General features: G+C 35.9%; 1 protein-coding gene across 4 annotated transcripts in view; it reads left to right on the forward strand.

Moving 5' to 3' along the window:
* The window catches only part of LRBA (LPS responsive beige-like anchor protein), a 390,603-nt gene that overhangs the window by 111,073 nt on the left and 253,099 nt on the right, over positions 1 to 26,431 (forward strand). For all 4 annotated transcript variants that reach the window (XM_082758982.1, XM_082758979.1, XM_082758981.1 and 1 more), the window contains 2 exons: positions 10,671 to 10,735; positions 19,767 to 19,875. In XM_082758982.1, coding sequence (XP_082615108.1) covers positions 10,671 to 10,735; positions 19,767 to 19,875 — 174 coding nt within the window. The remainder of the gene's footprint in view (positions 1 to 10,670; positions 10,736 to 19,766; positions 19,876 to 26,431) is intronic.

Raw genomic sequence — 26,431 nt, forward strand, 5'->3', positions numbered from 1 at the left:
GACCACTTTGGAAATGCCCTATGTAATTTTCAGCAACTTCACTTTGAAGTACTTAACAAAAGCAGGCTATGAGACTGAGAAGATAGATGAGAAAGAACCGTTGTTTTTTGTTCTGTACTACATCGCAGTTTTTTGAAAAGTGAGTGAGTTTTGGGGTTTTGAACAAAAATAAGCATATGTAAGGAAGTTGGCATGTGTGCTAAATATTCAACTGAGAAGGTGTATAGATAGGCAGGTAGATGTGGATAGGTGTAGTAAAGCCATGATGTTTTGGTGTGGATTTACATGATGCATTATTTCTCAGGACAATACACTTGTCAGCATGACTTGCGGACTTCAGATAGAGGAAAATATAGAAGGTAGGGTTAAAAAAAAAAACAACACAACAAAAGCCCTCTTAGAAATAGTTTGCCATCCTGGAAGAGAGGTAGATAAACTTCGTAAGGTCATCTTACTAAATTGTAAGTCTTACCATCAGTAAAGTGCTGGGGGAAAAAAAGGAATTCCACCTCTTTCCTCCCCTTTCCTCCCCCCACCCTTTTTTTGTGATATGTGCTTATATACATATGTATGCACACTCTCATTAGCGGTTGTTCTGTAGGCTTTTCAGATGATACAGACTCTTACTGAGAAAATTTCTCTTATCAAATGAAAATTACTTGAATTTGGTCAGGAATCCAGGCTGTGGTGTTAATGGCAATTTAATGGAAAACATGTCCGCTACAGCTAAAAATATTAGCCTTTAGAATTTAAAACTAGGCTGAAAGTTTGATTAATGTATAATTTTTTTCTCTTATGAGAGGATATTGTAACACAAATGTGAATTTTGGGGGTCTGAGAGGGGTACAGGGCAGTTTCATTTCCATGAATGTACATTGCTGCAGATGTTCAAAACTAAGGAAACATAATTTAGCTACAGAAGCAAGACTTTTCTGAAGAAAAAAGGCATCCTGTTGCTTCACCAGCACACTAGGACTTAAAAAAACACCACCATTTAAGGTGAGTTTTGTGCAGTGAGAGCACACCCTGTGGCTTGGCAGTCTAGTCAGAAGGATGATACCATGCTGACTTTATAACTAGATCTTTGAACAATATTCTCATGGGTGGCAAATGCAAAACAAAGTAATATCAACTGGCACTTAATTCTGTGAGCTCCCTGCTGATGGGGCTCTGCACTGAAATGGAACTCTTCCTGCCAGGAAGTCAGCCGCAAAGTGTGGAGACCTCTGAAAATAAAGCGTGCCTTAATTTGACACCCTGCTGTTTTACAGCTAGTCTGTTTAATTTGAGACTATGGAAAGAGGTTTAGTGGAGGGGAGGGGAGTGGGATTATGGAAAGTTCAGAGAGTAGCAATGCTCGTCTCTGACTTCATACTAATTACATGTGCGTGAACATTTTTGTTCATGTTAACAAACCAAATCATTTCTCTCCGTTGTCTCCAAGTAAAACTGTTTCAGAAGCATCTGGAGAGTGGTAGTGTTTGCTGAAAGTTACGGCAGTAGGTGCTTTGCATAGTGGTGATATTCAGTTGTAGATGAAGCTTTAGACTTACAAATTCTGTGCCAAAGTCTATGCCTTTTTATGTTTCTCTTCAACTCGAAAAATATCTGTCTCATCAAATATGTTGCTGATTGACTAATCTTTCTATAAATATTTAAAAAAAACTCATTCAAGTGAAAAAGATCTTATTCTGGATAATGGAGCCGTGAATATGATGGAGGTGCATGTCTGTTAGGTGTTAGGTCCTAGTTCTGAGTCAGAAGAATCAAATAGATTTTCCAGCGCCTTCTAACAATTTAGTTATAGACTTTTTTATTTCTACCTAAATATAAGTGGTGGTACTTTTTCATTTTGGGGAACTTACTTGGTAAGTGCACAGGAGAATTTGTAGTGAAAGGAACAGAAATTTATTTATCGTGTGTTCTTTTTTTCCTAAATCTTTTCTGAAGATGTCTGCATTAGGATGTTTTAACGATGCTTTAACAGCTTTGAATATCCTGCCTTTTGAGAAAGGAAGTGGGAGTGGTTTATCACGTTTGGTTTCATTCCCTCAAAGTTTGCTTGCATTCATGATAAGGTTTTAGTTGAAACTAAGCTACATCTGGAGAAAAGGTTAATATTAAAGGGTTTTCAGTTCCAAAATAGCATTCACCGTTTATGCTATTGAGTTTTTTTTATTGGTTAAATTTATTTAGATAAAGCGTATAACACATTGAGCAGGAAGACTGCTGCTCTTTGGTGATGATAATGAATGTTGGTATCGGTGGGATCAGTCTGTCACTAGTAGCACAACTGTGCAGCAGTAAGTATATTGTGATTTTCTTGTCTTTGTGACTAGTAGTCTACCTTGGGCAATAATTTTCTTTCACCATGCAGTGGTTTTGCCAAATCTCAGGAATGAACATTACAGTCAAACAATAAGCACCGATCAAGAGGCAATTGCCTTATACCCTTGCCATTCTCTGATTTGTTTTCCTTTCACCATTAAAAGATGCTAGTACTGGAGCTTGATTGTTCACATCTCTTCCTTTTGTCTGTCTCATGTCCCTTTTCCTTACTTCTGTTTTTCTGACTCATTTCATTTGACTTATAGTTTCTTGCTTTCCATTTCTGCATATTTGCAGAACTGCTCTTCTACTTTTTCTCAATTAATGTTTAAGATCTCTGTTCTAGTTCTTCCTGAAGCTATTGCCTTTCATCTCTGCATAGAAAATAGCTGATGGTTACAGAACCTGAAGAGGAAACTGCAGTGGAAAAGGTTTGCTGCTAGATGAACTCAAACCTGACCCCTAATGTCGTTTCACGAGGAGTCATGGCAACAGCCTGCTAGTGGGAGAGAGAAAGGGGAGAGGCGGCCCAGACAAATCGCTTCCTCCATCAGAAATGTAAACCTGAAATCAGTGATCCACTTACTCGTTTTTTTTCCCATTCTACAGTTTGTTGCTGTAGTGGGAATGTAGAGGAGCTGGAGTTTAACATAGACTTATCTCTCTCATCTCAGTGCAACGTTGGTTCTAGGGATTTAATTTTATGCATCAAGTTGCAATTTAGATTGCTACAAATGGCATGTAATAAATGTTTTTCATGTACATGCTCATAGTTTTTTGCCACCGGATATAAAAATTAAATTTATGAGTTCTGGTGATATGCAGATTCTGTGCTCTGATAGTTATTACTGGTAGCATTCTATTTATTCTGACAGTTATATTTTCATAATTTTTATGAACTTTTTTATTTTTTTCTAATTCTTAAAATCCTGCTTTAAGAATATTTAGTATCACCTTAAATTATGGCAACTGCAACTTGTGCCAAAATTTTATGGCTGTACCTAGAAGTATATACTCTGTAGTATCTTATGTAGTATAACTTTCATAATACATAGCTTTCAAGATGGATGCTGCAATTTGTAGAGAAGACAACAGCTGATGCTTCAAAAACAATCTCATTGCATAGAAGACATTGTCTGACACGCTGACAGTTTATTTAGTATTTCAATGAATAACATAGCATGTCAGTATGCAAACTATTCCAGCCCTGTGTGTATAATTTATATTCAGAATCTATAAAAAATTACTGTGAGTCAGACTCAAACTTTTAAGTCTTGAAATTAAACTCACATTATAAGGTAATTTTAGGCATTTACCACTAACAACATAATACCGGTTTATAGGAAGTTCTGTTTACATGGAATATCCCAAATGGTTAAACAGCAGGGGAGTCTTCTGCTTTTAGTTAAAAAAAACCTGCTGTTTCTCTATGGCTTATTTACTGCTTGTTTAATTCTTAATGTAGTGTGCTGTGGAATTGAGCATGCAAAAGTCAGCAAAGAGTTCTGTTTTCTGCGTCTAAGGTTATTACTTGCTGTACAATAATAAAGGAACTATTTTATTGGGTTAGTTGTAATTAACTTCAGCACTAGGCCTTGATATAAATCATTCCTAATCTGTTTTCTTTACATTTTCATTCTTTTTAACTGGTTCAACATAGTTTCTTTCTGTCATCCTTTTACATAAGGACTAGGGTTGTAATTGCTTTTTTGAATTAGGCTGTCGGAAGCTAATGTGCATGTTGATCCAAGAATTGATTAAGGAACACTAATGAATTTCATATAGCACTTTAAAAAGATTTGCAATAAATACTATGTAATAAATACTCTATAGCAGTGATCTGTTATACCATTAGAATTCAATACAGTGTTGTCATGCTGTGCAGCTGGAAAAATAATTCAGTAAAAAAAAAACTTTGATTTGGTTTCATAGTTAAAATTGTAAACAATTGTGGTTATGAATTAAAAAAAAAAAAAAAAGGAAAGGAAACTGTTCCAACACCTTTCAGAGAAGCATTCCAACACTTCGCTAGAGTACATTTAGTGAAAGTAACTGTTATTGTTATAACCTTTGTTTCTACATTTTATCAAAGGGAAAACACTGAAACAGCTTACTTCTGGTTTTCAGTTCTTTCGTCTCGTTGTTTGATGGCAATGGGGTGTACGTAAGTATTTTCAGTTGTTAGTTACCAGTACAAGTTTGAAACAAATAAAGAATATTATGGGTTCTTTTCAGTCAGTCTTGCAACAGTGATCTCACTTTTCTTGAGTTACTTGTCGTTTTCAGCTGCAGAAAGTCACACAAGCTATCTCAACCCACTTTTAGAGCTCATTAGTAAGATTTGAGTGTATTTGGAATATTTTGCCACAACTATATTCTTGATGTTATGCATCCACTTGAGAAATTATCTCATCTAGTTAATTTTTACACAACTTTCTCCTAGAAAAAGTTGTTTCTCTCATTAATTTTTTTTTTTTAATACAAAGACTTTAGCTCTGTACTGTCACTAGCTGATTTTTTTTTTTTTGACAAAAAACAATCTCTTTTTAATGGAATGCCAGCAGTAAATACTTTTTATTGTAACAGAGTGTGTTTGATAGTTTAAAAGTCTTATAAAAATAATTAGCTCTTTTATATAGTTCTAATGGCAGCCTTGCAAGTTTCCCCTGGAGCAGTCTCTAATGAACAGGCCTTGATTTTTCGAGTTGGGCTTTCAGATTCCCTGAGGACTTGACTTCAGACCTCGAAGGGCAGCAGCTGCCATTTGTCTTAAGACTGAAGTTGCCAAACAGACAGACCATGTACTAATAGGACACATTTGTACAGCCTGAGTATATGGAACCCTGATAGATGCATAATGATGATCATCTGTTGAGAGCTTGTAGCAGGCTGGGGTTAGAGTAACTTTTATCACCCTCATTGCAATCAGAACCTCTGTATTGATTAGTCAGATAGCTTGACTTGTTATGTTGATACCATGTTAAAGCTTTCACAGATGATTTTTGATAAATTTTGAGAAATTTGAAGCTGTTTGGTTTTACCTTGACAAAATGTTCTGAGTTCTGGGATAGTAGTAAATGTTTTTGCAAGCTACCTCTTTTCTCTGTAACTGTCAAGATTCAGTAAGAGCGATGTTCTTATCTATGGAAAAGAACATGAATAGAATTACTAAAATTATTTTTGTCTCAATTTCAGATATATCTTTCGTTATTGTTTTTTCCTCACTTTTATTTGGGTATTCAGATATGACCTGTTTAGTAAATACTAAATGCACTAAATACGGTTGTCTCCAAATGTGTTTTCTTGTTGCTCTTACACTTAAAATGTGCTACATCCTTGCAGCATGTTGCTGTTTTGTACACTATTTAGTATGGGTTAAGTTGAGATCAAAATACTGCATTGGGTTTCTAGGTATGGTTTTTCAAATGTTTTATGTTGCTTTTCCTTCTTTAATGGAGTTTTGTAGATTAAAATACATATATTTTAAGCGAACTTTCTGCAAGTTGTATGTTTGCCAATATTCTGCTATTCTAGTTAACATGCTATCTAGCTTTTTTTTTAATTATGTAGTACCCAGCTGAGATATAATCTACTTTTCGCTATATGTTCTTTACTGCTGAGTTCATTCAAGCCTGTAGTGTATGTGGTGCTGAGAGAGTGGTGACACCAAGTGCAAACACTGCTGAAAAGTTCTTGATAGTTTACTTTAGGCACTTAAAGATTAGTGTATCTCTCTATGAGCAAGTTTTTCATGCAGATTTGACCTTTAGTCTAGGATATAATATGTCTCTTAGTCATATGTTAACACGTTTTCCCACCCTGCTCCTTAGTGCGCCATTCATATTTGTCAGTACCGAAGTCATCCTTCTAATTAGTTTCATAATCAAAATAAATTATTAAAACTCTACCAGTTTTATGGGAAGTATGGATTAAGAAAGAATTTCCTATCTGCTTTCTTGCTTACAAGTGTGCATTTCAAATATTAGATGCAGTTCTTAATTTTGCGGTATGTTCATCTTGACAGAAAATTTTTAGAAAAGTTTTTGAGAAATTATGTATGAATATATGTGTGTATATATGTAAATGTATATAAGACAAGACTTGCAAATAACAGTACTAGTACCGTTTGCTCATTGAAAATAAAGCTGTTTTCATCTATTGGAATTTTTTGCATGTTCTGCTCAAGGTGCGTAGTTATTTGTTTAGCAATCAGACCAGTTGCTGGATTGGACTCACAGATGTTTTTATATAGATATTTCAAACAACCAAATATATATGGTTACGTTTCTTAGAAGTGTACGCAGGAGGAAGGATATGTACATTTACCTGCGTACTTCGAATTGCAAACCAACAAAATATTTGTCAACAGAATTATCTGAGTGATTAGAGTTACAAAATGGCTATAATGGGTTAGATAAGGGGTCCACCTTGCTTACCGTTGTATCTCTTACTATGGACCCAAAGAGATGCTCGAGAAGAATAAAACAAAGCAAGCATGTATGACGCTCCTTCATGAGTATTCTTTCCCTTCCCACTCTTTTCAACTTGGGCTATTTTCTGAATTGGATGTAGTCTCTGTGTATTCACTAAATATCTGTGAATTTGCCTTGCATCCATTTGTGCAGTCTTATCTTGAACCTACTGAACATTTAGGCAGCACAAGCATCCTTTGGTGGTAGGTTCCACTAGCTTGTAATGCAGTGTGTGAAGAACTACCTCAGTTTCTTTGTTCTGAAACTGTCTCCTAATACCTGCTGTTTGTAGAAAAGGCTTTTAGGCCGGTGCAGGTAAATTACAAGATTTTAGGGGTTCTGCTCGATCAAAAGCTTGACATGAGCCAGCAGTGTGTGCTTGCAGCACAGAAGGCCAACTGCATCCACCAGAGGAGGAGTGGCCAGCAGGCCGAGGGAGGGGATCGTGCCCCTCTGCTCTGCCCTTGGACGGCCTCGTTTCGAGCCCTGCATCCAGGTGTGGGGCCCTCAGCACAAGAAGGATGTGGGGCTGTTCGAGTGGGTCCAGAGGAGGGCCACGAAGTTAATCAGAGGGCCAGAGCACCTCTCCTGTGAAGAAAGGCTGAGAGGGCTGGGGCTGTTCAGCCTGGAGAAGAGAAGGCTTGCTCTGGGGAGATCTTATTGCAGCCCTGAAGGGGGCTTATAAAAATGAAGGGGGCTTATAAAAAAAGACGGAGAGTAACTTTTTGCTTGGTCAGATAATGACAAGGCACAGGGAAATGGTTTTAAACTAAAAGAGGGGAGATCTAGATTTAGGAGGAAAATCTTCACTCCCTTCCAACCTAAACCATTCTGTGATTCTAGGATTAGTTAAGATTAATTAAAGGACGACCAACAAACACTGATAAATAGGTTTGTTTGTTTGTTTGTTTTTTTAAATGTGCTCAAATGGGGCAGCAGGAGGTCACAATATAAACTTTGAGGGAGATTTTTTTCACCTGAAAGGTTGGTTTTAAGACTAGTGCTGTTTAATGTTTTCATTTAATGATCTTTGTGCTCTCAGTAAGAAAGCGTTAATGAAACTTGTTGACGATATAAAATTAGTGCTATAGGGGACTGTGATATAGCTTTTCTTATGTCAGAGTTGTACAGTAGCTCCAGGAAATATAAGATGTTATTCCATGTAGAATTATAATTCAGATGAGACTTGAAACACCATTTCAGGAAATGATATAGTACTTGTATTTTATCTAGAGTACTTATGCAAGTGTTTACAGATTCCATTAAGGAAGTAGGTGAAACAATGATGAGCTAAGAAATTTCCATGTCAGGCATAGTATTTGAATAAAATGTAATTTCTTATTTGTCTTCTTGTAATGGTTGGTTTTCATTGTAGCTATTTGCGATAGCATTCAGTGCTTCAAGTTTTTTTTATTTTTTGCTTCACTATTCTCAGTCTGCAGTGACCAAAAACATTAAAAGTAGATTGTCTCTCAGTTACTAAACATTTATAGCCATAGGAAATGATGGTCAATTAAGTACAGCTTAGAACAGGTATGAAATTATTGACTTTGTTGATCTTCCCTTACAGTCCTTCCTTAGGAAAGTGCTGAAATGTGTTTTGTAGTTATTTAGTTGCATTAGTGGTTGAGTTTGAGGCTTTTAACGTGTTTTTTCCCTAATGCCTTTGGGAGATGGATAACTAAGATGTTGATATAATAATGCAATATGCATACTGAGTGTAATTGTTTGAGAGAGAACATATACTGTGGGGAAATATTGAAGGGATCATGAAAGATGATGACCATTAGTCTTTTCTTTCAGCTATTAAAACTAGCTTTAGGGTGTGTTCAGCTGTGATTTATGAAATTGTTTAGACTAACACCGCCTTTGATGATGTCTGATGTAGAGAAAAATGCTGAAAAGTATCATGATAAATGCCCTTTCTTTTCACTTTTGGCAACCTCCATCTTCACCAATTAAATTTTCAAGTACTGTAGTGAGTTCTGTTAAAGAGCAGAGACATTACTAACACAGCAACAGATGGATGATGTCATAAATAGAAAAAAATATTTTGCTTTTCTTGAGCTTTCACACATTTAAGCTAACAATCATTTTAATTATTGTCATGCAAAGCTAAATATTTATAACTTGATATTACATTAGAATAACCTCTTGTGAGAATTAGTTGCATAGATTATTTTGTTTAGAATATTAGCACCTAAAAGGCTTTTTAAATAGGAATAAATGCTTCTTAAAGCTATTTCAGACAGCTTACATGGTAACCTGAAGTCATGTAGGCAGCAGTAGGAGAGAACTGGACAAAGAATGGTGGGAGAAATATCAGTAAAATATATGTAGCAATTAGGACCAGTGCTGCTCGTGCTCCTCAAAAAATCACTACCACCAAAAACATACATGGTAATATGTAAATGGAACCTAGCTGACATTTAGAATGTTGCTTGCCTAGTAATGCATATAAACTAGTTATATAAAAAGTAATGAAATACATTTATAATTCATGAGGAATAATACATCACAAATTCCAATTATTCCACTCTTAATTCTGACTACAAAATTGCAATATGGTGTTGCAGCTTAAAAATGATAAAAACATGTTGATCCTGGAACGTTTCAAGCCATGGAAGATCAGTGTTACCAGTGCCCTACATTTGAAATCTGGAAATTTTTTTTGGGGGGGACGAGGGGAAAGGATAGGAACTGAAATCATAAAGGAACAACACTTTTCTGTTGTCTTTTGTGTATGTCTGATCAAACCTTCATGTCACTGACTGAGAGAGGTAACAGAATTTTGCAAAACTGAGTAGTGAAAAACCTGCTCTGGTGATACCTTCGCTATTGAATACTCCTAGATTTAGAAATCTGAAATTGATTTGAAGAGGTATTTGCGATTTTCTATTTTTTGCCTGTTTTGGAATTGACGAGGTTTTTAAAAAGAATGACCATTAGGATTATTATTTCTTACAACAAATAGTGAAAAATCAAGAAAGCTGATGTGGAACAGCATACTAAAGTATCTGTGTGCTACAGAAACATTGCTTTCTATATGTTTAGAAGGAAAACAAACTCAATTACAACTTAGGACTTTTTAAAATGAAGAGTTATATCTAGTCTGTTCTATCCAGATGCTTGTATATTTTCTTCAAAATCTACGGTTCACACGTGTTACCCTGATATTTTTGTAACTCTGTCAACTCGCTGCTGTTGAGTCTAGGATTAAAAATCTTGGTTGTGTTTTTGTTAACCAATTCTGCTTTTGTGTCAGCTTTCAAAAGTGGAAGCAAGCCCCACTGATAGATCTGAGTTAGTTGCTTTTCAGTGTCTCTTTTGGGGGCCAGGCAAAGCCCGCACCAACCTGTTTAGGGCATGTAGAATTTTGCTCTAGTTCAGGATTCTGTTGCAGGTGAGAAATGTTCATTGCCTGTCTCTATGCTGCTACAATTATTTCAGTGTGTTATTGTTTTGGTGGAATATACTGGGTGTCAATAACGCAGATATTTATTTATTAAACCAGATATTTAGAGCAGAAGTGGCAGTATGTTGTTAAGGTGAGAAGATTATCATCAGTATATATGTAATATAGTATTTAAGTTATAAAAGAAGTCTGCGTTTGAAGAATGAGTGTCACATTAATTTGAGATACTATGTTAACATTACCTAAGGCAAAGAGCATCAGTGAACCAGAGTAAGTTCAGTATTGGTGTACAACACAGTGAATTGAAAGAGTCATTTGTGGGATGTTTTTGTGTTTTCTTTTTTCCTCCATAAAATACAACTGAGTGAATGATACTGTTTTGTTTCCTCTTCCTGGCAATGTTACTTGATCTTCTTTTTTCAAACAACTATTTTTTTTATTTTTTTCCCTCCCAGGAGTGGCAAAACTCAATACAAAAGAATGCTGGCCTTGCCTTTATAGAGCTTGTTAATGAAGGAAGGTAAGTCACAATATTTGATAGCAACTCTGACTCTCTGACTTAGCTTTTAGGAAGTTAAGTGGCTTGAAATGTTTTAAAAGAATTTTGCTTTTGCTTTTTTTTTTTTTTTCTCCATTTTCTTTGAGTTTCACAAGCATGAAATCGCATTCTTTAATATTCCTGTTTAGTTCTAATACTGAGTAAGAGATTTTGCAGAATGTGAATGCTCTTTGGTTTCATTAAATATATCACTTATCAGTGTCATGGATTTTCTTTCTTCCTGTCCTTGTGCACTGGTTAACATTGAAACTATAATTTGTATTCGGCTAATCTCTTGAGGAAGGGAATTGATATTTGGAAGGCATTATAGCTAGAAGTGTAAGATAAGCCTTTGTCTCAAAAATTAGATTCCAGTTTTCTCATTTATATTCTATCTACTTCATAACATAGAAAGGAAAAGGGTCCCTTTAAGGTATAAAAATTCTGTTACTATTACCAATTAGGTTTAATGTTTTATCAATAACTATATATGTATATTAGTGGGACTTAAAGAACATGACAGAGCAGGTGATGGGGCCGTGATCTTTAACTCGTAGTGAGTATTCAGAGTCATCAATATTTTCTTCATTAGGAATTGATTGCTGGGGCAGACTAAGAGCAATATTTACTTTTTCTGAAGGATTTTTTTAAGATGTCTTAATGAATTAGCTAAGAGTATTATAAGAAACATCATTTTCTAAACCTAAATTCTGTTAGCGAGCAACTTAAGCTAGTAAAATCCCAATAGAAAATCAATTTTACAGCATTAAGACAGCTACTGAGTTAAAACAGAATAATTTATCACATAAATTAAAATGCTCCATAAATATCTTTTTATCATTGTAGAACTAGGGAAAATGGCTGTTGGAGATTTGTCTTTTAAAATGTATGGATGTTCTCAGGATGCATAGAAGTAATGACCATTTTAATGGTTGCATTTCAGTTTATGGTGAGGGAAACACCATTGTGAGGCAGAAAAAACATTTTGCTACTAGTCTTGATCCCAAGGGCCAAGGTAAAGTAACAAGAGTGTTCAGTTACAGTGTTAAGATCTAGCCTGTAGTTGTTTCCTATTATGTGAGGCTGACCTGTCTTGACCTTACTTATAAAGTGCCTGCTATAAATTTGGCCCTTGATTAATGTTTTATTAGCATAGATAACGTAGAGATCCCACACACATGTAAACCACAATGTAAGGTTCATCTGGGTAAGATGATTATCACGAACAAATCAGTTACTGAGACTGAGTTGTAAGTAGCAGTTACCTAGTAGCATGCTTGTTCAGGTCAGGCTTTCAGAGAGCATTCTATCAGTGAAGTGTTTGGAATTGGCTATTTTCTTTTAAAAACCTACAGTGCCCATCACAGACAGATGGAATCACTCCTCCACCTCCATAAACAACATCAATAACTTACAGTCTCGTCTTAGCAGAGTGGTTGTCTGAGGGACAAATGATCCCTTAAAGACTGAAAAGTGTGGTTTTGGTTAGCAGAAAATATCTAAGTAATTGTTACTTCATTTTTTCATGACTCATAGCAGAGTTGATTTTTTAAAAAAGTGGGAACATAACTTTTATTATGGGGAAGAAGAAAATAGATTCATTTCTTAAAAATGTCTCCTTTTATCTAGCTCCATTTTCCTCCATTGCTGTTTATAGGAGCCTTTAACGTTATTGCTGAATTGGTCATTGCAGTACTTTGTGGCATTTCAGCATTCACTAAAACGAAACTATTATCCTTCTTACGACATGAACTGCATTCCAGAACTACTCTTTTCTTCTCTTTATACAGGTAGCACGTTATTTTTCCTGCATGTATCTTAACATTATACTAAAGCATTTCAGGCTGTGTATTTTTATTGTTTTTGTGATTGTTTGATGTATTTTCACCATAACATTATAATCTTAAGAACTCTTAAAGGTGAAACCTTCTAATTATAACCTAAAAAATTGAAATAGCTGAGGGACTTTTAGACTTTCCACTGCACAACTGTATAATAATAGTGGAATTTTTAAATTGTCTCCTGTAAGTACTCAATAAAAGATGACAAGGTGGTTGTACAAAGGGCAGAACTGGTTTCAGCAAGTAAGGATGTCTGTGGGGTACCACGACACATGGAGTGTTAGAATAAATAAAATAAAATTAGGGACTATAAGAAGTGCCTGGAATTTGTGGAGTCCTAAAATTGCTGTAGTCTGCTTTCTTGGTGGTAGAAGTCTTAGTCATTTTATAACTTTGGTAGAGCATTTTCTTATTCCCCATGTTTATTACTCATTTTTTAACTAGTTTTAAAGATATCAGTGGATATTCCAGTTTCAAGTGTGTCCTTCTGTTTTTCTTTAACAAGCAAATAAGACAACTGAAAATGTGTCTGGACTTGAAAGAGCTCTAGAAGAGATTTAACTCTCTTATTTTATTTGCCTCCAAGTGTGTTTTTTGCTCTTACGTGAAAGGTATGAATGTGCCTCTCTAACTCTCACCAATTGAAAGTTTTATGTTTAGACTTGCCATGTTTTTGCTAGGATTCCCTGTCCAGAAATATGTAGAGAAAATTTTTCTTTGGGACTCGTAAGATCTACAGTGTATGTGCTGCAGTCAGAATGTGCTGGGTTGAATTTCAGTACATTCACAAGTAACTAATGTGTAACATACCTACCTAGTTGCTCCCAGGCTTTCCAAATGCATCATGTCTGCTGCATGCGTATAGCAGAATTGATTTGTTTGTGCCCAGAGAAATTTTGGATCTCGGGAACTGAAGAAAATCTCTAGACGGTGGACTAGTATGTGACGATACAGAACAGTAAACCTACCTAAATCTGAAAGACACAACTGAAGCCTTTTGAAGGCTAGGATACATAGTTTAAAAACAACCAACCAAACAAAAGAAACTCTGCAGAAACACGGGAAGGTGCAGAATGTAAGTGAAAAACAGGAGAAACAGGTATTGGAAAATAATCTTCCTGTGCATGGAAAGAAATATAGATTTCAAAACATTGCTACACTAAATAGTAATCTGTTTTTAATAAAAAACAATAAGCATTATTCCATAATACTGTGTCTGGGACCACTGTCACTGTTCTTTGAAAACTTGTTAAAACGATGCCTGTACCCATTGTTTCCCTTTGTACTGAGCCATGTGTGCAGCAGAAGTATAGATTGTCAAACATTTTCCTTAGTCTGTTGAACTTCTGTCAGTCTAGATTTCAGTCTTTGTGCTTACCTTTCACCTTTGTGTCCTGCCTTTTGGGAGTCTGTTTTTGAGCCTCAACCCAAGACCTTACTGATGAGAAAATTTGTTCACTGTAACCATCCTTTAGGTGCAATTGGTTCAGCTCTTGTAGCCAGTCTGCTGCTTTGGAGACTACCAAGGTGTCCAGGCAGATTCCTTTTTTTCCCCATGAAACTAATTATCTTTCCTACTTGTGCAGGAGATGGACAAACTCCTATTTCTGATCTGGAAAACAAGAACAAACACTTGGTTTTACTTCCTGGCGTGTATAACTGTCTGTTTGGTTAGACTCTGCTTTCCTCTACTTGACTAGTTAGCAAACAACTCCTTTGCTCTGTGAAGGTTAAAACTCTCCTGTCACTCTGATTCATTAGCACACTTAAGTGTGAAACATCTCTTATGCTAGACCTTATTTTCTGTATCAGTCAGTGCACTAACAAATGTACTTGTGCTTGAGACTAGGCATGACAGTTATTATCCCCTTTGGAGTGATAATGGGTTTGGCATGGCAGGGGTTGAGGGATCAGTCTCCTAAGCATGCTGCAGCAATTACTCTTTCAGATTTTCAGTTGAAGAGACTCTGGGACATGATTAGTTTTAATTTTTGCAAGCACAGTTTTCTTGGTCATCCAAAGAATGAAGTGCTGTGTTCTACACACGGTTATATATCTGTAAATGAATATTCAGACAACATTGGCTTTAAAAAAAATGTCACAGAGTTTAATGGAAAGCTAACCTCATTAAGCACAGAATATATGTATAATTTCCTCCCTTTTGTCATCCCCCTTTCAATTCCTTAACCAAACCCAAACGAAGAAGTCTGAGGATTCAAGAGTATATCCAGGAGAAGCAGCACTAATGAAGTTTGTGTTTCAGTAGCTTTTTCACATGGCTAGATTTTCTGCTGTCTAATGAGGAATGAAATCGCATAAAAAAAAAAAATCTCTGTATCAGAATATTCTCTTCCAATATTGGATGACTGGATTTTTTTTTCCAAGGATGCTTTCAAGGGTTTTTGTCCTTTGCTGGATATAAAACTAGTGCTTTTTTTAAGAAATTCCAACCTTCTATTAAAAAAAAAAAAATTGTTGGAATTATGCAAAGAATTCAGTAGTTACTGGGAGGAGCAAGAGGGCAGGCTGCATACATACCCAATATCCTTAGAAAGTAAAAATTCCACTAACAGCCAAAAAAAAGCCCCAAACTTCCCCAGAAATAACCAGAAGTAACCAGTGGTATTCTCCCAATACTTAACATCCAGTAGTTTAAAATCTGGAATGCTGTGATCATCTCTATTTCCATAGCACTTCTTATAGAAGTACTATGAAAATTTTGACATCACCTGCCATGCATTCTCTTAAATTGCAGATACTGTGTTTTGCTGGTAATAGATGCAAATACATATATTTTTAATATCGGAAATAGTTGGTAATCAGACAAGTTGTTCAATTGCTTACATGCTTTCCTAACAGAAACCGGGACAGATGCAGGCTGCCCCATTCAATTGTCTTCCACTCACAGTAGTGCGGTCACTCTCAAGGAATGAATGTTAGAGAATGTGTTGCCATAGGAGCAACTACTGTGATGGAAAATAGTTAGAAAAATATAGCTATTAATGAAAAAATGGATGATAACTGACACACTTATGCTTTGTGCATAATTGACCAAAAAAGGCTCAGGAAAAAATGGTAAATGTAGTCACGTCCAAAGTAGAATTGATTCCTGCCAGACTGCTCCTCATTGCAGGCTCTCTGCCCTGAGCTTCTGATAACACAGAACCTGCCCCTTAGTCTTGATTTGTGGGAGGGGAAAAAGCATTTTCCGCATTTCCTTGCTTTTCATTTTTAGCAACCCCTTCTGGTTAAGTGGTACGTTTTGTGAAAGGGATTTTCAGTGATTTATGTTCTGAGTTTTTATGCTATTGTTTTGGTTTCATAGCAGAAGCAGCTTTTTTAATGTGTGAATGTGAACCGCAGAAGATTGTTCATCTAGACTTTAAGCAACATTTTAAATGTGCTTAAAATTAGAAATTGTAGCCTGGATGTGTTTCAGAGATGGATAAGTGATTTGAGGTGGGGTTCTTGATGCTACATGACTATTTTGCGCACTACGGTATTTTGTGAATAACACAACCATTCTTAGAACAGTTTTTTATTTCACGGGGTTTTGTTTGATCATCTGTGCATGGATTTAAATTGCATCTTTTTATGTAACTGGAAACATATGAGCTTTGCTGCAACTTAATGAGCAAGCAGAAGCTTTTTGGGGAAAACAGTTCTAATGATTAAAAATTAATGCAAGCTTTTATTATTGGAGATGCTAGTAATTGTGGAGTGCATGTATGTGACAAAGGTAGGTTTTGCTTTGGGGAATATGTCGTTAATTTGTTTTACAAAAAAGCAAAATCATAAAACGCTTTTGAGTGCCTGGGAATTCTTAAATGTTTTTTTATGTAGAGTGTTTTAGTAACATCTGCTTTTAAAAAATAAATTGATATAACAGTAACAAGAAGGTATTTATACTGCACTCTGTGAGCATATGGGGATTGTACTATTACTATGATCTAAAATTTTCAGAAATCATCTGTCATGCTACCAAGCAGAACTTGAACACAACCTGAGAATTATTTTCACTTGGTTCTTACGTGTGGCTATCATAGATGCCACACGTAGTGGCTATCATAGATAGAAAAAATGGGATTAATGTGTCCCCTCCTTGCTGTCCTTTCTGAGTGCTATTAAGGTTTATATAGAGACAGTTTTTTTTGGTGTCTCTCCACTGTTTATTTCCCTTCATATTTTGAGGGGGGTAAATGTGTTCAAAGTATAGGCTTGTCTGCGATTTTTGATGATGGAATAGGTTATCTGTAAAGTATCTGTTCAACAAAGCAATTGTAAAACTTCCTTGCAGCAGTAATTCCAACATTTAACACGTTGAGCAGTTAGATCCCATGAAAGGCTGCATATCCATGTATATTTTATCTCCTTTTGAAGAAAGAATCTCTTATATGCTAGGTTTATGAGGAGTACAAGTAGGAAAGCTTACCATTATCCTCCTTTCTCAGTTATCTCCAAGTTCTCTGTTATGGTAGTCTCTGGAACAATCATAGTCCATCCCTGTGGTACTTTATGAGACACTTATGCCTAAACAGCTGTTGTAAATGTCACCTATAAAGCCTTTGCTATATTTTGAATAAAATTGATAATTGTTGGGCAACAGTAATACTAACCCAGGATTTAACCGTTTCTTTCTTTTCTTACACACATTTTTCTGTTCATTTTTTTTTCGCTTGCACTGTCTCCTTTTTGCTTGTTCTAAGAAGGCTGACTTTTTACTTGACCATCTAACCATTCAGCAGCCAGAAATCAGAGTAAAAAGACTTCTTGCTTTGTCTCCCATAGTTTTCTCATCCTGTGTAACAATAAAAATCAGAATATCTCATCTGTTTGGCTGGAACTCCATCTCTCAGTGGTGTTAGCACTTCATTCCTGACCTAGCAAAGTATGCAAGTATATATTTAACTTCCCGCATGGGATCTGCCCCATTGCTTGTTTTTACTAGACAGTTCGTCTTCTCAAAGTTCATCACATGATTAAATGCTTTGGTCCGGAAACCAAGTGCTCAGGCAGAGGAGGAAGAGTCTGAGACCTTGAATCTGGTGTACGCTGAAAGCAGAGGAGTAGGCCTGGTATTCAGTGTCATTACCCATATGTGTTACAATAAAAATATTACAAAACATCTATGTCCATCCACTCTCCAAACATACCTCTTCTCATGTTAATGATCAGAAAAATGGCAATTTAATAACTTCACTGTAAATAAAGCCAAATCAAATGGCAGTCTAACAAGGGGGAGTGCAAATCACCACATTCAACAGCATTTCAGTGTTTAAAAACAAAAACTAAAAAACAAACAAACAAAACCCAAAAAACTTAAAGATATAAATAAAAGTGGTATAAGTGTTACAAGAAGGCAAACATGGCCCATTGGTCTGCATAAAGAGATTGTGGAACCTAAGTAACAAAGAAATTACTAGGCTGCAGTTTTACTTTCAGCTTGGGTGTACATACTATGCTGGAAATGGCAAGAAATTCAAATGATTTGATTAATCAAAGAAATGAAAATATATTCTTTTGGTATGAATAAAGTATTTATAAAGAGAAGTTTTGGATAGACTTTTTATTTAGCAGAAAGATAACTAATGTAATCTAGTTTTTGGAAGAAAAAACAAGAGGGAAGCATACAAGAAATAATGGGTTATTAGTGTTATTTTTTTAATATTGACAGCAGTTACCTTGTTATAAAACTTACTTATAGAAGAAAGATGTGTAAAATCTCTTCAAATCTTATAATATAAAATAGAAATGAAATTATTTAGTGGAAAACATGCATGATGAAGTTCATGTAGAAGGCCAGAGTAGATAACAGAAAGGATAGTTATGACACTTTTATATTCACAAAATGTAATTAATGTTTTAATAAGATAAAATTTTCCAAACGCTGCTTCTTTAGAGGAAAGTATCCAGTGACTTAACTGGTTTGTGATCACATTGTCTGTCTCCTTCAGCTCTTATGCTGCAGTTTTCTTGGCCCTGTAGTGTGAGAAGCAAGGAACAAAGAAGTTTTTCATCTTTGGGTGTTTTTCTGACTCTGGATTTCTTCTTATTGTTTGCTTGTGACCTGCAAGCCTACTGCAAGTGCATAATCATGAATAGGGTAGGAAAAGGGACAACAGAGCATTAATGATCTTACTATCAAACATACGTATAGAGACAAGTGGAGCTTTAGCTCAGATAAGTTCTAGGTAATAAAGTTGATGCATTAGAAGGCACCCTGTATAAGCAAGCCTGCCTTCCTAAAGAAAGGGTCTCAACAGAACCTGTGAAATTCTTGAAATGTATTTTAGTTTCTATGTGCAAGGCAAGTGAGTTTGTTTTTCTGCTCTTTTCTACATTAGCAACTGAAGGCCTTTAATAAAACAAGTTAGAATACCAGGTATTTTGAAAAAAACTAACTAGTAGTAATGAATTTGTCTGGTTTATTTTTGGATCCTTTGGAAAAATGCATCTTCTAAAACAGTGTAGCTCCTGAATTTAAACTTTATGAATCCCAGTGTAACTAATTAAAAAGGAAATGTTTTTTAGTAACAATATATGAACTCACAGAATAATTGGGCTGTAATTCAATCTGTCAGCTCTGCTACCATTCATAAACTCAAAGTTTATGAAGGCCTCAGAAATCTCAGATTGAATTACAGCTTTCTTCTGTGCATAACCTGAAACAATGTATATCAGCATTTTATTTGTGAAACTGAGCATGTTCTATAATCCTGAAAATATTACTTAAATGTATACTTGACATACAATTTCAGTTTTGCATTTGGAGAAAACTATACTTCAACGTAATTCACATTTTTTTTAATTGGACTTCACATTGGTTACATTAGGACATTCATTCTGAATGTTCACATGCATAAGCTTCTTACTATTTTTTAGCATGTGTTGTATATGAAAGATTTTCTTAGATATCTATATTTCAAGTAAAACAAATGGCTGTTTAGTGTGTTTGCATTTTGTTTAATTCTTAGCTTGATTTATGATTGAAATACAGTTTTGCAAGTTGCCAGAAAATTACCCTTCAACCTTATTTATGACATTTTCTTAACACAATAAAGTCAATATTGTGGAACAGAGTTCAAAATATTTGTATGCATACCATATTTACATAATTTTTCTTTCAGGACTTGATTCTCTTAAGGTTGTTCTTCAATATTTTCTGTCCACAGGTTGATGAGTCAAACTATGAAGGACCATTTGGTCAGAGTGGCTAACGAAGCAGAATTTATCTTGAACAGGCAGAGAGCGGAGGATATTAACCGGCATGCTGAATTTGAGGTAAGAAATAAAATCTTAAAAACAAAACAAACAAACAAAAACCACACGTACACACAAAACAAACAACAACAACAAAAAAACACACAACACAACCACCAAAGAACAAAACACTTGAACAAACCTCCTATGTCTGAGGATTCCAATGTGTGATACAGTCTTTTCAGGTATGGGAGACTCCATCCTAAAAAAATACTTAGCGGTCCTAGGGAGTTTTGATGGTTTGCCAATAACAGTGATGGAAAAACAGGCTGTGTAGAACAACTCAGAATCTGCAATCATATTTTGTGGAGGAAGGAATTATCATACCAGTGCTCCTCTTTTCCTTGAAGCAAATAGTGCTGTATGTCTTACAGCTGCTTAGAAACACAGTGAAGATACAACTCTGGAAAGGAAAGGGGGGGGAACCTTCCTGAAGATAAATGATAACAGCCTGTTAAGTGCAAATCAAGAAAGTACTTTTTGTATAGTTTACTATTTCATTTAATCCATCTCTAAAAACATTTTACTTATGGTTTGCATGCTTCACTATAGTTTTGTTATGTTTTTGTATTTTCATCCCACTTAAGGGATTCCAAAGTGAAATATAGGTCTTTGCTTTTATAGACCTGTAATAAAATACAAGGCTTTTTTCTGAATCACTTTAGCCATACCTCCAATTTTGGATCTTAATTACTTCATGTAGCTTCCTTCTGTTTGCTTTAATTAGGGGATTGTTTTAATGAAAATGAAGTTAAATCTCACTGAATTCTCTAATACTCTGCTTATAAAGTACTTAGTCTTTCTTCTGACATGTGATACTACTTGTGATTTTGTTTTTAAAATGAAGCATTAAGAGATTGAAGGCACATTTATGTTTAACGTATTTCTAAACTGTTTTTCTCTTAAATCTTTACTTGAAAAAATACTCCCCAAAGATGAAAGCATATTTGTCTTAGACAGTGCTTATGTTCTAAAGGTCATCTGTGTTGGCCCCAGGATTCAAGCTGTGCGTTGTTTAATAACATATCTGCACTTCATCTAGACCTAGTTACCCCCTCCTGAAAACAGAGATGTTGTAAGATATCTACAGTACCATTTTGCAATGGTGAAATAGCAGGCATGTTTCATTTATTACATCAAGGGTTTGGCGACAGTCCTGTGGAGATGAAAAGTGCATCTTTTTACTTCCTTGCCTGATAATCATTGGAGTGGGACATGCTTGACATCTTTTCCTCTGGATTTATGCAGAAGCTCCATGCATGACATGGCATCATTGATTACATGAACAGCTCATTTTTTTTTCTTCAGATGCAAACAATACACAACGGTGTGGGTATGTGAGAGAAATCTGCGTGAAGTATAGTATTCTGTCATGTAAATATGAGCTATCAACCAATACAGCATTTCAGTGACAATTTCTCTATTAGCCTTATTTCAGACTTGGAACACCTTTTCGTAATGTCTGGAAGAAATTTACACTGAGCATCCACTTACATTTTTAATATAACTGAGTTCTGCTGTGATTTAATTCTTTAGGATAAAACTTGGCTGATAATTTTCAAGCTGGTGCTGTTTTGAATCTGTGCTATCTCAGTATGATGGCTCAAGGGGTTTAGCTCATCAGGTTGAACTTAAACAGAAACTAGTGTACTAAAATAGCAGCAGTGTGTTTACTGAGCTTGGTTTTGTCACTGTGTTGGAATAAAGCAGGTCTAACATCACTTCTGCAGATGTATGAAAATCAAGATAAACAACTGTTTGATTCTACTAGATGCTTCAATAAGAAATCCAGTGAAGTTAGCATTCCAGTAAGGTCTGTGGCAGGCTTCACTCAGAAGTACGGTGGTGTGTAGTTTGTTTTTCATTGTGTGTGTGTAAGGGAGAACAGGTAGTTTAATTTGGTAGAATTTGCAGGTATCATATCAGTGATGAGAAATTCTTGTGTATTGTGTTGTATCTGTGGTTTGGTCTGTTTTGCATGCTTCCTGTCTACTGTGCTTGGCTTGTAACAGTGGCATTTTCTAGTTATGCTATTCCTTCTAGCCTTTTAAAATGGTGCTCAGGGCTATAGAAATAGCCTTCCTTTCTTCTGTCGTGCCCAGAAATAGGCACTGTCAGGTGACTTGATTGGAGCTGTTCCATCCCTTAATGGGAATAGGTTTGTGCTGGGCTGCAGACATGCTTTGTAAAGTAATTGGTAGGTCTGTTCCTCTTGTGTGAGTGTTGATGCCTGTATTTTGGTCCTAACACTCATGTCATGACAGACTTACAGGCATGTGAAAGGAAGGACTAGCAAGTAAGTGAAAAGGGGCTTTCAAAACAATTTATACAGCCTTTGATCTGGTTCATTTCTCCCTTTTGAGGACATGTGAGGATGCATAGCGGACTTGTGAGCCCTAAGCAATAAGACTGTTTTGACTAGCATGACTGGTGTGGTTTGGTCTTCTGTGTGCACCCACTTCTTTGATTTGCTGCATCTTCCATCTGTTCTTGGGAAGTGAATTCCTATTGGAATGGAGGTGGTGTTCTTCTGGTCATGAGAGAGACTGTACTTGGTCCATTAAAAGCAATATCCCATCTGCCATGGCATATACCTAGAAAGGAGCAATTGTACAAGGAAGCAGATAGGTCACACTTTTGTAAATACTGTTTTATCATATGGAGATCTGTGAGTCAGGGACTTCCTTAACCAGAGATTGTGTCTTTAATAAATAGCAGTGTGATTTTTCTGCTGTGAATTTTTCCAGTTACATTTTAAATTTAATGTAAATGTTTTGTACCACTGTCATCCTAAGGCAGAGAACTTTCCTGCTGTTATAGTTGAAGAAAGTGAACGGATCCTTTGTACAACAAAAAGTTTAAGCATTTTTTGGGGGAAATAATGTGATCCTATAGCACTTAGCCCTGAAGAATGGTGTGTACAAATGCATTTTTAATTGCATTTTAAAACATTTTGTTATTTTGGTAATTACTAGTTGGAAAGGTGCAACTTGTTTAAAAAATTGCTTTGGACAAGCATTGGTGGTTCAGATCAGAAGCAAGCTTTACCACCTGTGCTATGTGGAGGAAAGAGATGAGGCTGGTTCATTGCGGGATAAAGACCCAGAGACAGCTGAGAAATGTGGCAAGAACTCTTACCCATTTTTCATTTTTATTCAGTTCTAAAAGTCATTACGAAGATGAGCCTTGCGATATGAATATTGGATTTTGGACAGGTGTGCACCATGGCGAGAGAGCAGTGTAGTCTTACAGAATTTACTGGAGAACATTCTTTTCACTCTTTTTTCTTTCTTTTTTGAAAAGCAATGGCAGTTTTAAAATGAAAGGCAAAATATCTCGTCACCTTTGAAGTCTGGTATTTGGGGCCTCCAGAGGCAGAAGAAATAAAATGGAAATTCAGACAAGCTTCATAACAAAGCTGTGTAGTTGTATATTGTTGTGTATTATTATGATTATAAATTATAGCAAATATTCTATAATTTATAACCATAAATGGGGAAAGGATGATCCGTGTAGAAGGAAGGAACAAACTAGGAAAATAAGAAGCTCTTCCTCAAAGGAGAGGCAGTCCTTAGCTGAACAAGTCCACTTTGGAAATATGATGTAACGAAGTATGTTATGTGCCATTTTAGAAGTTGCACAGGGCTGAGAGGGGATGTTTTCTTGCCAAAAATGCATGGAGAAGTGTTCACTGGTCAATTCAGAGCCAGGAGGAGAGAAGCAGCAGCAAATAGGGCATGTTCACTTTGCCGCGTGAGATCTGATGGGGCCTTTCTTCACTGTGATCCCATGTGGGGGGACGAGAACGTTGACAGAAAAATGTCTATGCCCTTTCTGTGAAGTAGGGTACCAGAAGAGTGAGATTTTTTTTGGCATACTGTTCCAGTTTCTGTTGTCACTTTAGATACAGGAAACTCTGAGTACCTGAAGCAGATAGATTTAAACTTTGAAAAGCTTTGAAAAGAAATCTTTCCTCCCTATGTCTCTTCAAGGCAAATCTTTCTTTTTAAGGAACTTGAAGTGTCTTGAGGAGCAGCAAAATCTGCACATCTACTTCTGTCTCTGGTGGGAAGGCGTCTGCCATCTTGGCTGTTTTTGTGTTCCTTCTGTCAGGAGTCTCTCTGTTTGTGTTGCGGACTCCCTTGATCTACATGTCTCCTTTGCCTCTGCAGTCCTTCATGCCGGAAGCTTTTTCAAACAGGAGGTGATTAGCTCCTCTCTAGGAAGATGCAATTTCTTGCCCTTTTTGGTGGGCTCCACATTATGACTCAGCAGTCTGCACGAAGACAAAAAAAAAAAAAAAGTCCTTGTCTTGAGTTCCTGATCATGCCTTTTTAATAGAAGATAATATAAGTACCATAGAGGATTATGATCAAATAAGTTATAATACTATCTTTTTTTTCTAAGCCTGAAACGTAAAAGCTGTTGCAAAAAAAAAAAAAAAAAAAAGACAAAATAGACAGTATTTTGGAGTTGAAGGATAGGTCTTCTATGGTTGAATACAGTCCGTCTTATGTCCTTTTTTTTTTCCCCTGATCCCTCACCTATGTTTTCACTGTTACCTCTATAGGTAGTTCCATCTATGAACATATGAGCTATGGCTACATATGAGCCATATGAGGCTGCAGAACAAGCTGAGATACTTACAGTTTTACAGTACGATTAAACCTCAGACAAGCTTGATGAAGCAATATTGGACACATTTCTCTAGTGAGGTGGCAGTGAAGCACTTATTTTTACATTGCATGTGGAAATGTAAGCATTCCTAATGCAACTTATAACCTTGTAACACTTAAAACCTTACATTTTGCCCAGCGTCCCTGTCGTATTTATGCACAGGTCTCTTAGGCATTTATAAAAATCTCACCCTGAGTTTTGGTAGAGCTGAAAGACCTGAAGAGGAACTTGTTTATGCCTGAATTCTAACAGCTGCTTTCATGTTACCACCTAGCATGCTTTCTATAAATGACCTTGAAAAATCTGGTGATTTGCACTGTCTTTAGATTATGTGTGCAGGCTGCTGCAGAGTTGGGCCTAAGAGAATAATTGGATTTGGTGTGAGGAGGGGGAGGGAATTTTGTGCTGTAATTGACTTTATTTTATAATTTATGACGAGAGCGCCCATTGTCTTGGATATGCATCCTGTCTTATATAAATCTCTTCATGTATGTGTGTTCGAATATACATATTTATAGGATTTTACATATGTAAACTTGCAAGTGTTTTAGGTCTGGCATATTCAAGCATCATAAAGTTTCATCTTTCTGATAGAGGTTTAATTTGCTATCGGATAGTGCTAGTGAATTTTGACCCAAACCTGTGATATAACATCTCAGTTCTTGTCCATTTTTGATGAGTTCCAGCAATGTCTTTTTTTTCCCCTCAAAGATTTACATGAAGGAATTAGAAAATGGGGGTGATGGTGGGAGTTGCTACACTGAACCATCCATATTGCTACATATTGCGTGTATAGAGAAGCATTGAATAGCACAATACAGTTTTCTGGAAATTATCTAAAACACAAGGATTCTTCCCTTGGTTCCTCACAGAATCTTTTTTTTTGCTGTAAAATTGAACTGCTTCCATAATTTTCAAAGTAACCTACCTCCTCAAAGTGCCATTTTAAAATTTGGTCTGGTGTTGTCATTCTCTGGGCTTTTTAGTTGTACTTTTTCAAATTTTCATCATACCTAGAAATAAAAAGTGCTGGCATTCTTGTTATTGGCCGTTTCTGTTGATTAACTGAGAATTTCACATGGCTCTCCCTTTGCATTTGCTATAAATCATGCTAGGCAGCTAACTTCTCTGCATGATTTCTCTTCAATAATTAAATCTAGCATTTCCAGCTGCTGTAGAATTTGTTGCCCTTTTCTGTTCAGTTATGTTTTTTCATGCGGAAGAGTTAGACTTCCTCATAGTTTTAATTCTTATTCAGTATCAATTTATAGGCTGTGGTTTAGCTGTAATAAACTGAATGTTTTATTTTATGGCTCATGCTGAGAGAAGAATCTCAATGTTAATACAAGTATTGCCTTGACAGAGGTAAGATACAAGGCTTGGCAAGTGTTCTGCTAGTGACTTGGTTGTAGCTCTTCTATTTCCTGCCAAGAAAAAAAAATCAGTGGTTGAGTTGATTGACAGTCTTCTGTATTTTGAACCTTTTTCCCTTTGGTGTAACTAAACTCTGACTAACATTTAATGTTGATTAGTATCAGAGGAAGTAGCTAGGAAGTATTGCAAATCAGTTGCAGCAGAAAATCCCAAAGTCAAAGAGAATGTTTTAGAGCCCTTGAAAGAATTATGAAAAGGTAGTTGGCGTCTTCCTAATTTCTGTAGATGATAGTTAACTGTGGGAAAGAAAGTTCTAACCCTTGACTGGATCTCTATTCTCTGTATAATTTTCCAGTGTTTTTAAATAAAGGCTATTTTGTTACAGAGCTCATGCATCAAATAACCTTTTTGTGACTCTTGCAATGTTGTTTTATACAAAGCCTTATTCAACACACTTAATGGCAATGACCTTGTTTAATGGAAAAAATAGTTTGGAATACTTTCAATTGGTATTTTGTCTAGTAGG

This window comes from Aythya marila (assembly GCF_965140915.1).
Source record: "Aythya marila genome assembly, chromosome: 4".
Classification (NCBI taxonomy): Eukaryota; Metazoa; Chordata; class Aves; order Anseriformes; family Anatidae; genus Aythya; species Aythya marila.